Consider the following 11,528-nt stretch of genomic DNA (forward strand, 5'->3'; position numbering starts at 1 on the left):
TTGACAGCATTATCTGCTTTTTCTTTTTCTCCAACCACTGCGAGACACAAACAATATAAAGCTGTTTTCCTGCATTACAACATGAGAGTCTGGACCAACTCTCAACACAACATTTAGMTTTCTGAACAGTGTGAAAATATAAGTACCTAAGATAAAGTTATACTGGGCCAGCTGTGCATTTCTTATTTTCTTSTTTAACGTGCAGCTTTGGTCTAGATCCACATCTGACATAAATCCTGCTTCAAAAAAATCACTGCAAACCTAAAACACAAACAAACAAACAACCCCCCCCCACACACAGATGTATATACRTTCTGTATCATGGAACAGCACATCCTGTAATCTCTTCCAAGAAGTAATTCACATACGTGCATATTTTTGCTATTTTGAATGGAAGACAGTGAGGTTATTTGAAGAAAACTGCACACAGACTTAAGAAGAGCTCTGCCAAGCCCTTAAGAGGACARTATGATGAAACATCCATAGGAAAGGTCTGCTGATCTCCTTAGACAGCTGCACTGCTGAATGTCAGAAAGGTTTCCTCAGCCATAGAAGGGAGGAAGAGGAGAAGGAGCAGTTATTTAATGCAAGCATAAATTACAAAGGGAGAAGGGCGGTAAAAGCATGCATACTCAAATACAGGCAAGAACATATGTGCTAGGGACTGGAGGAAACTGGTTCCATTCTTTAAGCAGATACATTTCATTATGGAATGTGACTAACTGTATGAGGGTTTTTCTCCCTTTTTTTTTTTTTTTAATAATTAGTGAGGTATGTATATCATAACACAGCCCAAGATATTTGTTACAACCCCCCCCACACCCCAAATTTTACACAATGAAAGCTTTTACCCATGGAAATAATGCCTGCAATGTCAGTAGTTTAGAAGCAATCATTTATCACTCTAGGACAAGCATTTGGGAAGCAAACGTCCTGCTACTATGAAAAGGAGGGCTCTGTTCTCACCTGCCGGGCATACTCCTCAGAAGTAGGTCCCACAGGTACAACCATGACCTGCCGCGGAGACAGCCAGAACGGCCTAGCAGGTACATCAACAAAGACACCAAAGACACCAATATTAGCAGTATTTCCCCCAAACTCACTTTTTTACTTTATAAAATAACTATGCAAGCTAAAGATGGTAGCTACACATTACATTCACTCTTTCCAGTTCACATAAAATGGAAAATAGATTGATCTTGGTTGAGTGACACACGYRTAACTGTGAGCTTCTGTTTGCTTCTTAGCTGATSTCACAATTGTTGAAATTGTTAACAGAATTTTGGTTTTACACGTATTATCCACCTTTATTACATGCCTGTATTTATGCCTTTATTGTTCATTATGATATACAGGAAGCATCTATAGCTTCTAGCTACACAGTCAAGTGTTTCTTAAAACTATTTGTGTCACTTACCATTTTCCTCCATAGTTTTCTGCTAGAATAGCTATCATTCTCTCCACAGACCCCAAGATAGCTCTGTGAATAATTACTGGCCTTTTTTTATCATCACCATCCTTCCTGGAAAAGATAGRTAAAGGTGAACAAAACAAAAAACGCTCTTCTCCTAGCCCACACACAAATTACCAATTTTGAGGGCATTTAAAAAAAGATAAGTAGTTTAACCACTCACCCAACATAGGTAAGATTAAACCGAATAGGTAGTTGGAAGTCAAGCTGGATCGTAGCACACTGATGGTACCTGCCAATAGCATCTTTGATTTTAATATCAATCTGTAAAGCAAAATATCACAGTTACTAGGTACAGTTTATCTGAATCTCTTCTTGTTCCAAAGCTGTATGAAAATACTAATTCACTAACCTTGGGACCATAAAATGCTCCATCACCCGGATTCAACTTCCATGATTCTCCAAAGTCATTGAGGCTGCTTTGAAGTTGCTAGTTATATACATAAATAAAGAAGAAAGTTAAAACTTTGATAGGGCTTTCCATTACTGTAAAAATGATGCACTAGATCATGTCGCCTCTGAAAAATGGTGCTTCCCTTGTACATTGTCATGCTCCCCATTAGCAGTGTGACTCCTACTGTTCAAACATTCAGTCATTTATGATAAGTAATCTTGAAATATGAGGAGCTTCTTATGAAAACTTTGTGATTATTCCCAAATTAAAAAAAAATAAAGAGTTCAAAATAAGGATCTAACAGCCTGACAGTTGTCATTTTCTACAAAATGACTGTATCTTGTACAACTTTCCATTTAGAGTATTTAGCATCTGCTTTTAAAAAACTCACTAATTTCAGCATTCAACATGAAATAAATTAAATATCCATTTCTGAAACAGCAAATATTAAGRTTCTTTATGAATTACCTTTTCAGCATGATCCCAGATATCTAACTCTCCTAAATAATTTTCAGGCCTTGTAGAAAGATGCAGTTGAAAGGTAAAACCAAAGACAGCATAAACAGACTTCAAGAAATCAAGACAGCCCTTAATTTCTTCTTCAATCTTAAACACAAAAAAAAAGCTTTAAATCAAAAACCTGTTAATAAAACAGAAAAGGAAYTGGATTTGCAGTACTCTTAGTACTCTTCATCATCAGGTTTTAGCAGTTTCTGTGCAAACAAATGCATATGGATATATTTTCAAAAGGTCCATCATTAATTTTTTTTTTTTCCTACAAACCTAAGCCTACATTGAAGAACTCTGGCACTGTGGCTTCAAAGCATCAAAAGACAATATTCTTACTAAGCCTAGTCTTCTGGAGCCAGGTTTTTATACAGTGTGTCAATTTATTCACATAGTTCCGCTGAAACCTGTGGAATTACTGTCTGAAAAAAGCATTTACTCAGTACAGATAGCAAAGTGACTGCCTTTTTTATATCTTTATAAAAGAAAAAAAAGTCTTAGTAATTTACAGTTAATAACATCTGAGAGATGTTATCTTCTTYTCTATAATTATGTCTTAACCTTAAAAAAAGAAAGCAAAATACGCAAGTTGCAGGCATTCGATAAATTTTGAACTGAGAAGTTAAGATCAACAACTATTGACTCGAGTAGTACCACAGAAGGCTAAGACATATGGAATTCAATGCAAGAGGGAAGCAACCTAACAAAAAACAATAAAATCACACAAATGAAGCTTTACACTCCAAAACAACACAATGGAAGAAAATAAAAAGTGGAAATACTTTAGGTTTATTTTGCTTGAGGGGATGTTGTTTAGTTGTTGTTTTTACCTGTTCCATCGTGCAAAAGATGTGAGCATCATCTTGCTGGAAGCGCCTAACACGAGTTAAGCCACTTAAAGTCCCGGAGAGCTCATTTCGGTGAAGAACTCCAAAATCTGCAAGTCTAAGAGGCATTTCTCTCCAGGATCGTGGACGATGAGCGAACATCAGGCTAGAAGGAAAATCAAAGAGCCTTGTTCTAATCCTTCACATACAAGACAACACAGACACTAGAACAAGTTTAATAGAGACAGTAACCACATTTTTAGATATTTATTCATTCAAGTTGTCTGCATTCTAAGAGGCARGCAAGGGGAGAACCCGAGCCACCTGGCTTGCTAAAAACCACTTGTTAAAAACCTATCTGTTGACTTCTACCTCCTTTCGAGGCACGGKATCTTATGCCTATCCATGCCCAACTAATGCCATACTTCCCCAGTGGGGCATACTAGAATTAGCACAGAGAAACTTAGCTCATTTAGGAGGAGGATCTTTCAGTAATTCTGCACCAGAACTGCATTTGGTCTGCTTAAGACACCTTGAGTTCTCTGGACAAGTCAATTGCATAGAAAAAGTAGCCCATTGCACAGCTAGCACGCACGGGATAACATGCACTGATACTCCCTTAGTTTCCCTCCAGCACACACAGCATAGATGTAGAAAAAATAAGAGCATTTTTCAGCTGAGGGTACAAACCAATGTCCTGGACAGTTCATCGGCTTAAGGGCAAAAGTCTCCTTCTCAACCTCAAAAGAGAACATATTTTCACTGTAGTGCTGCCAGTGTCCTGAAGCCTCCCAGAGTTTACTGTTGAAGATGTTTGGGGACACAACTTCAGTGAAATTACGCTTGTGATATTCCTCCTATAAAACAAATTCATTATTTTTAAAGGCAGTGCAGACATAAAATTACTTCCAACAAGCAAAATCCTGATTCTGTAACTGTATGATTATGATAATTTACTGGGAGACTAAAGGGCCACTACACACAAGTTTTACACATGTGGAAAAAGCACGTCGATTAAGAACCCTTTTCCTAACCCTAGTTTGAAAAAGGCTGGATCTGTATTAACCTAGTGAAATTCTGGCATGTGTTTTTTTCTTTGTGAGGGTAGTTCAGGGCTGTGAAGGACATATCACTTAAATCAAGATCACAGCTGATATTAAGCACATGCAGAATTACATCAGTATCTACTCACTCTTATGAAATCCACAAGTGTATTATAAAGAAAGGCACCTCTGGGGAGGAAAAAGCAGCTTCCAGGACTCAAATCGTGGAAGAAGAAAAGTTCTTGCTCCTACAGCAATTAAAAAACATAATTAGCATAAGACTACTTCAACTGTATCTCCAGGTGTTGAACTTGACTGATTTTAACTCACATGTTGACACTTTGTTCACCAGAGTAAAAAGACAACAAGGTGATTTCTACAAATTCTCAGTAACAAAACTTATTTCACTTCTAGTTCTTACTCTTAGAAGCTTTACAGTAGTATCTTAACTTTGTGACCATCTAAACACATTTCCTCAGAGAAAAAAAAAAAAAAAAGATTCAGAAATCTTACTATTAGTGGCCCAAACAACTAAAACACCTATCCATCAGGTATSAGAGTTGATGGACAAAGAATATGAAACAGTCATTCCTTTTCAGAGCTCAAAAACACAGCCTCAGAATTGTGGTTCTGCTATGTCATCTTTGGAGAATCTTATCTCCCATATACCCATAGCAACTAGACACCCATATACTTGGTACTTTGTTGGATGGATACTTGATCTTTTCATTTTCCAAAGAAGTAATCATAGAGTTAAAAAAAAAAAAAAAGGACAAATATCGAAATCTTAATGGACTGATAGGAACAAGCATGAACACTTCAGCAAAAACCATCTTTCTACACACTCACTCGGTCACTGCTCTCCGCATCCCTCGGCTCTCTCCTTGTGCTGGGCTGGCTGGTTCATTTGTGCCCACCGAGGTCCTTCACCTTCCCTTTCTCGTAGCCACCAGCAAGTACAGGGAGTTTCATGCCTGCATCCTCCTGGCTACTACCTTTCACATGCATTCACGTGTTTCAAATAAATCTCTTCTTGCTTCACATATCATTCCTACTGTGCTCTTTAACATCCCCAAAGTTATGTGCTATGTTGCTTCAAACCTCTTCTGTTGAAATGTCATTTGCAAATAWATACAAAATAATAGCAAAGGAGACAATAGTTGGGCAACTGATTTGGGAATCACAGCCTACCAGCAAGGCCTATACACAGTCTATCATTGTAACTGACTCCCACCTGAACTGCCCAGATATTGGAAAACAAAGGAAGGGAACAGATTACTTTGCAGGATTATAGAAGGACATAAAAATAATGTACCTTTCCAATCTTCCTATGATCCCGGTTTCTGGCTTCTTCTTGGAATTTTTCCCATTCCTTCATCATTTTGTTATCAGGGAAGGATATTCCATAAATTCTCTGCAGAGTCTCCATGTCTGCTTTTCCTTCCCAATATGTAGAGGAATTCTTACRTGGGAAAAAATACATATATATATTAAGATAGTATTATATAATGTCAGGAAAAGGAAGAATAAACATCGATCCACTTTTATGATTTTTTCCTTGGGAAAAGATCTATTATCCAGTCATCCAGCAATTGCTTATAACATGCAGATTCTTACACCATCTTTTAGTCRGGATACTAACACAGAAGGCATAAATACAAGTGACTGGTCATGTATTTTTTTTCTACTTGGCTACCTTATTTTAACTCACACCTTGTCATGTTTCATTATTTCCTATTTGATCCTCTAAGAGGCAAGCACTTGTTTAAGTTCAAAACAATGCAGTAAGGAAACAGTAAAGACTGAAAAATGTAAAAATAACACTCTCTCTCTGTTAAGTCCTACCTGTTTTGACAATCAAGTATTTAAGCTCCGTATCTCAGAGTCCCACATTTCAGTGAGGAATCCAGGAAAAGCAAGGGTGCCAAATGCTCCTATGAGGTCAGTCTAGCAAGGCTAGCAAAATTTTAACTGTGTAGTATTAGTTTCCTGCAGATGCTATCAGGGGCATCTGCAAACACTAGTTCTAGGTTTCACGTGAGCAACRTCATTTTTGAAGAGCAGCACTTGCATATCTGCAATTTTTCACTTTACCTCCTGTATCTCTAAAATTCCATCTTACTAAGTCAGAACAGTATTTCCTGGCCCAATGAACGTGGATGCTTATTTAATACAGAACACAGCATGGACAGCACGGCACTGGGTGCCGTAACCCCTCCTGATCCAAGCTGGGCCATCTGTGCTGCACAGCACAACGCTGGCTGCAGATACGAGCGCAGGGCAGCCACCAGCACTGACGTATTTGCTTCTGGATGGAGCCCGCTGCAGCTGCTTCCTCAGCTAATCTAGTCAGCACTAGCTGGGGTGCTTTTTGCACTGCTCTTCCTTACAGGGCAGGCATGTGCGTAACTACACTTGTGTAACTGCTCTGATAAAAAGAAGTTATGCTCTTAACATTCACTGTTATAATGGTAAAGATGTGACGGTAAAGAAACAGTAAACCTTGGAAGTCTCTGTTTTAGTTAAGTTTACAAGCATGGTTATCCTATGGAGTTACCTTAAATATTTTAAGGGCMTTAATTTTTCCAGTGTGTCTCACATGTGGGCCCCTGCAGAGATCAATCAGTGGACCACATCTATAAATCAAAATAAGAGGTTATTTTAAAACTCAAACATTTTAAAGTAGAGTCACGAATGACCTACTAGCATAATGACATATTGTTTGGTTTTAGTAGGCATGCATGTGCAAATTAAGCATCACACAACACTCAGTAAACTCAGGGCACCTAGCCATATCTTTTATGAGCATTTATCCCGTAAAAACTCAGTACACTTGATCCCCTACAAGGGCATCATCACACACCCAGCAATTCACACAGGTCCACATGTAAGCTTTGCCAAAGGTCATCAAGAAGTTTCAAACAAAACACTTCTGACAGCAAAAATAGTTCTGTTATTCTGCAACTGAATGAACCTCACCCTGCACAGAGTTGGCTTTTCCCATAATTTAGCCATACAATCCATTAGTGATAACCTGCTTTAACATTTTCCTTGAAAGCAGAGGCAATTAGTAAAAAGTGGGCTTGCCATTTGCCTACCAGTGAAGATTTGTCCAAGCAGAGAAAGAAAAGGTATTAACATAGAAAACGGTATTAAATCAAAATCTAGGTCCCTAATCACACCAGTTCTCTGAAAATGGAGTAAAGAGTTCCTTCTCCTCTCAATTTAAATCAAATACACCCAGCTATAGAAATATTTTGTAACATCTTTYTATTAACTTTGTTTACCTGTATATTGTAGTAGTTGGCGTGTCAACTTTCTCATTCAGGATACGACATTTAAACTTGTTATACTACATGGGAAAAGCAAAAAGTTAGGAACATCATTACAACAACTACTAATATTCTAAAATTATGTATTAATATAAATCCATCAGTAAAAACACATATACACATACACATGTCACAAGTTCAACATTCCTTCCAGAAGAGTTATAAATCACCGGTTGAAAGAAGAAAAGTATCTCCCTCAGAGCAAGTTACACATGGTCATTACCACTTGAACAGCTCAAAGCYGATTAATACATGATAAAGCAAGTCTTGTAATACTTGCTACACAAATGGAGTGCTAGAGAAAACAGCATTTAAACTTTTTCTTGCAAGACAGCCAAAAGGAATGTATACTTTTTGTGTACCAATATCTTTGTAATCTGAATTTGTGGTGTTTTTGAGGTGTAAGCAATTGCTTATTTCTTCAAAACAACCTGAAGACTGGGAGGGCAAATACAGATGCTGTAGTTTGTTTTTGCTGTACTAGATAGACCCAATTCTGCTAAGTTAGTCACATCCTCTGTTTAATAAAAATTACAGTTTTAAAAGGTGATACCAGAATCACAGGTGCTTCAAAGATTTACCTTAAACATGTCTAGTAGAATCTCCTTTTTGACTTCTAACCTTTCAAAAGGCTGCTTCTCTTTTATAATATTTTTACAGCAGTTCTCCAGAACTGGGAATTCAGAACTTGATACACCTCTAAACAAATAAGGGCAAAAGAAACAGAAGTTATTTATATTGATGTTCCCATTTTTAAGCAACCATTTGCTACTGTTCTACTTTGAAAAACAAATATACTGTTATTATTTGTAAGACTTTCTTTGCTTCTTGCAATCAAGTGTATTTCTAGATGCCAAACTCAGAAACAAAGACTATCATCCTGAACAATCCCAATGAAATAACTCAAAAACAGTCTTTGATATGTCTAACTGTCTGGAAGATCAGCAGCTCAAAGCATATATGCTGTATGAAAACGCTCAAGTCAGCTGCGAGAGGCAGTTTATCAGCTGACGCAGATTTTTCATTTTCCCTGACTACACAGAGATAAATGAGGGACACAGAATTGTGAAAGCTGCACACAAGGATTAGGCAAGTAAACACCTATGAGCTACATGTGTACGTGCACTTCTGCAAATGGCTAGGTCATTTTGGGAATGAGCTTCCACACTTCTTCAAGGAAATGCTGTCTCCTGTATCTCTCACTAAGTTTTACACAGTGTTTTGTAGTATCTTCAACAGCTCTAAGTCTTACAGAGCAGAGGTCTAAGAACTGCTCTTGAATTTAAAAAAAGAAACAAGTATAAATACATACATGTATAGTATACAATGAAGAACATTGGTTATTTTTAAACCACATCTGCTATACTTTTTTGCTTTTAACATGCAGGGACCTGAACAAGCAAAAAAATCAATCAGTCTTTAACCCCAGGGTTTTATTAAAGTCCCTCAAYGTTTTACCTATCTTCAATGTACATGTCATAATAAAATCCATTCTCAATAGGTGGTCCGTAGCACAAGCAGCCACCAAAATAACTTTCCATGGCTTCTCCAAGAATATGAGCGCTTGAATGCCAATAAACCTGTAAATAAATAAAGTCACCAGAGCAAATCATGGACTACTGATGCTGCAGGCTCGACAAAATGAAGAGCATAAACATAGGCTTAAGTCTGAATCCCACAAAACTCAGGCATGGGACTCTGTCTMTATTCATCATTTAATTAACCAATTAATTCTAATTAAAAGTTTCTAATTAATAGAATAAAAGTCTCTAATAAATATTGCAAGTACMGCATATATACATTTATGGTTCAAATCTGATACTGGACAATTTTTAGAACAGTCTAAGCCACACTTGCTTCCAGGGTCTCATCATCAAACACTCAGACTAAATCAAACACATGGGACACATGCACCTTTAAAATATCAAATTATTTCAAATTTACATATGAATTCAGACATGAAGTATAAAAGCTAACTCTCAAACAAGAAATAACCAGTTTATGTAAAAGAGGAGGACAGAAGAGGCCCTTATGGCTTTATTCAATTCTAGATTCCAAGTATTGAACATTCTTTGACTTCACAAGTCAGTTTAACAAACGTAATCTGAAAAGTTGTTCAGATTTTTTTTTAATTCAAGATTTAAAAGGCATAATACTGCAATCAAATCCATGCCAGTAGTTTTCAGTCATGTAGATACCAGAGAGTGTTTACTTACAGCTTGTGCCTCTTCATTATCAAACATAAGCAGCTCCAGAGCGCAGTCTCCCTCCAGCGGACGATCCAGATCCCACAATTCACCATTTACTTTTGCAATGACTGCATTTGAAGCCAATCCCTGGCTGAAAAACACAAATGAAGGCATGAGACCAAAACACTTGGGTTTATATTTGTGAAAACACTTAGGTATCTAAATACCGTGAGACACTGCTCTACATCTTCTACCATCTAAACCTTTATATTTTTCTGCTTTTAAGGAACAGACAGTAAATCTTTTGAAWGGCTTTACCTTATTCTACAGTTTTCACTGCTGGGGATGAGGAAAGAATACTGCTTGCAGGAATAGATTTTTACAGTTATCTGCCGACTCTTAAGACTTGAAATAAATACTAGCAGTCTTCCTAGTTTTACTAAGTCTTACTAATTCCTAGTCTTACTGCTAAGACTTTGATAGASAGGGGAAGTGACTACTATGATCAGAACATGCCCTAAAGCATCACCCAGAACAGTAATTTCATCCAGCTATAGCTACATTAARCTCCAGTTTCAGCAATGCTTTCCAAATAATCCAACATCAGAGAGTTGCCCATCTAACCCTGACCRTGAATGTAACTGGGTAAGATAGAAATGTCAGTAACAGATTTACCACCACAAAAGTACAAATCCTTCAGCCTGCAGGTTACCTAATTCCTAGAGCTAACTGATACGGTGTGGTTTTCCAAGATTCCCCTTCGGCAACCTTTCCATCTGCCAGGGTAATTTTGATCGGTTTGCTCTGGTTGGCCGCTCTGTCAGCCAGTAAAGCATCATGTTCTTTTTTCAGAGCTTCATAAAGCTTCAGTCGGTCTTCTATAAAGCTTGGCTTACGCTGCAAATAAGCATATAAAATATATAAAACCATACACAATCACTAGAAAATAAAGAGCTTGAGAAATYGAATACAAGAGTTCACAATGTTCATGCATCCCTGGAGGCACCAACTGAGATCAGGTTTCACTGTGCTAGAACTTATATTAAGATGCAGTAACATATCTGTAAATAATTATGCACCGGGTAGTTCTTTTCACCTTGCTGACTCCTCTACCATGGACTTCAGTTGTTGGGTCATTCATTCATCTGCGCCTTCATCCATCTGTGCCCAAATAGCACAGCCTGTTTTGCCTTCAAAAAGGACTAYGTGTTCCTGCTGCAGAACTTTTATTTGACTGACTTTTCCTTTTTGTCTGGCATAAAAAGAATGACTACAACCTCTTAACTGCAGCTACTGCTGTTYGGCTCCTGCGGGTTTCCCCTGCATCACCAGTACGTGACTGCTCACGGAATACCTGTGCGCCCCGCAGGTGCTCCCTTCCCAACAGCCCAAACACTCCTGTCACAGACGGAGCAGAGGGCCGGCCAGGTCCAGCAGGGACTGCCCGGAGGCGCAGGACGCCCAGATCCGCGGTCACGGCCAGGCGCGCCACGGAGCCGCCCGGCCTGCCAGCCCCGCAGGCAGCCCCGGCCCCGCAGTCCCCGCGGGGACACACCGGGATCCGCCCGTACCTCGCTTCCGTGCGCGGTCACCACCGCGCTTTGCTCCTTCTCCCCGCCTCCAGGCTTATTCTCTGCGGGAGCCGCGCTGCTGGCCCCGGAAGGTTCCTGGAAAGGGACAAGGCGGAGGGTGACTCGGCGCAGGGCGCCACGACAGCCGCCTCGCGCGGGGCAGGGCCGGCTGGGCCGCGGCCCAGGCGCCCCCG

The 11,528-nt window shown here is 38.9% G+C and overlaps 1 protein-coding gene across 1 annotated transcript in view; it reads right to left on the minus strand.

The window, feature by feature from the left end:
• LOC112958754 (threonine--tRNA ligase, cytoplasmic-like) overlaps nucleotides 1-10,756 on the minus strand; it is a 16,798-nt gene extending 6,042 nt beyond the window's left edge. Inside the window, exons 1-16 of the mRNA XM_026052686.1 lie at nucleotides 10,476-10,756; nucleotides 9,791-9,914; nucleotides 9,033-9,154; nucleotides 8,156-8,273; nucleotides 7,530-7,594; nucleotides 6,800-6,878; nucleotides 5,558-5,704; nucleotides 4,392-4,490; nucleotides 3,890-4,056; nucleotides 3,203-3,365; nucleotides 2,334-2,471; nucleotides 1,824-1,901; nucleotides 1,635-1,735; nucleotides 1,418-1,522; nucleotides 967-1,039; nucleotides 147-261 (exon numbers count right to left, since the gene is read on the minus strand). Of these exons, the coding sequence (XP_025908471.1) occupies nucleotides 147-261; nucleotides 967-1,039; nucleotides 1,418-1,522; nucleotides 1,635-1,735; nucleotides 1,824-1,901; nucleotides 2,334-2,471; nucleotides 3,203-3,365; nucleotides 3,890-4,056; nucleotides 4,392-4,490; nucleotides 5,558-5,704; nucleotides 6,800-6,878; nucleotides 7,530-7,594; nucleotides 8,156-8,273; nucleotides 9,033-9,154; nucleotides 9,791-9,914; nucleotides 10,476-10,693 (1,912 nt within the window). The 5' untranslated portion in view covers nucleotides 10,694-10,756. The remainder of the gene's footprint in view (nucleotides 1-146; nucleotides 262-966; nucleotides 1,040-1,417; nucleotides 1,523-1,634; nucleotides 1,736-1,823; nucleotides 1,902-2,333; nucleotides 2,472-3,202; nucleotides 3,366-3,889; nucleotides 4,057-4,391; nucleotides 4,491-5,557; nucleotides 5,705-6,799; nucleotides 6,879-7,529; nucleotides 7,595-8,155; nucleotides 8,274-9,032; nucleotides 9,155-9,790; nucleotides 9,915-10,475) is intronic.
• Between the last annotated feature and the right edge of the window lie 772 nt (nucleotides 10,757-11,528).

The sequence above is a fragment of the Nothoprocta perdicaria genome, unplaced genomic scaffold (assembly GCF_003342845.1).
Source record: "Nothoprocta perdicaria isolate Ctin4 unplaced genomic scaffold, notPer1 scaffold_113, whole genome shotgun sequence".
Classification (NCBI taxonomy): domain Eukaryota; kingdom Metazoa; phylum Chordata; class Aves; order Tinamiformes; family Tinamidae; genus Nothoprocta; species Nothoprocta perdicaria.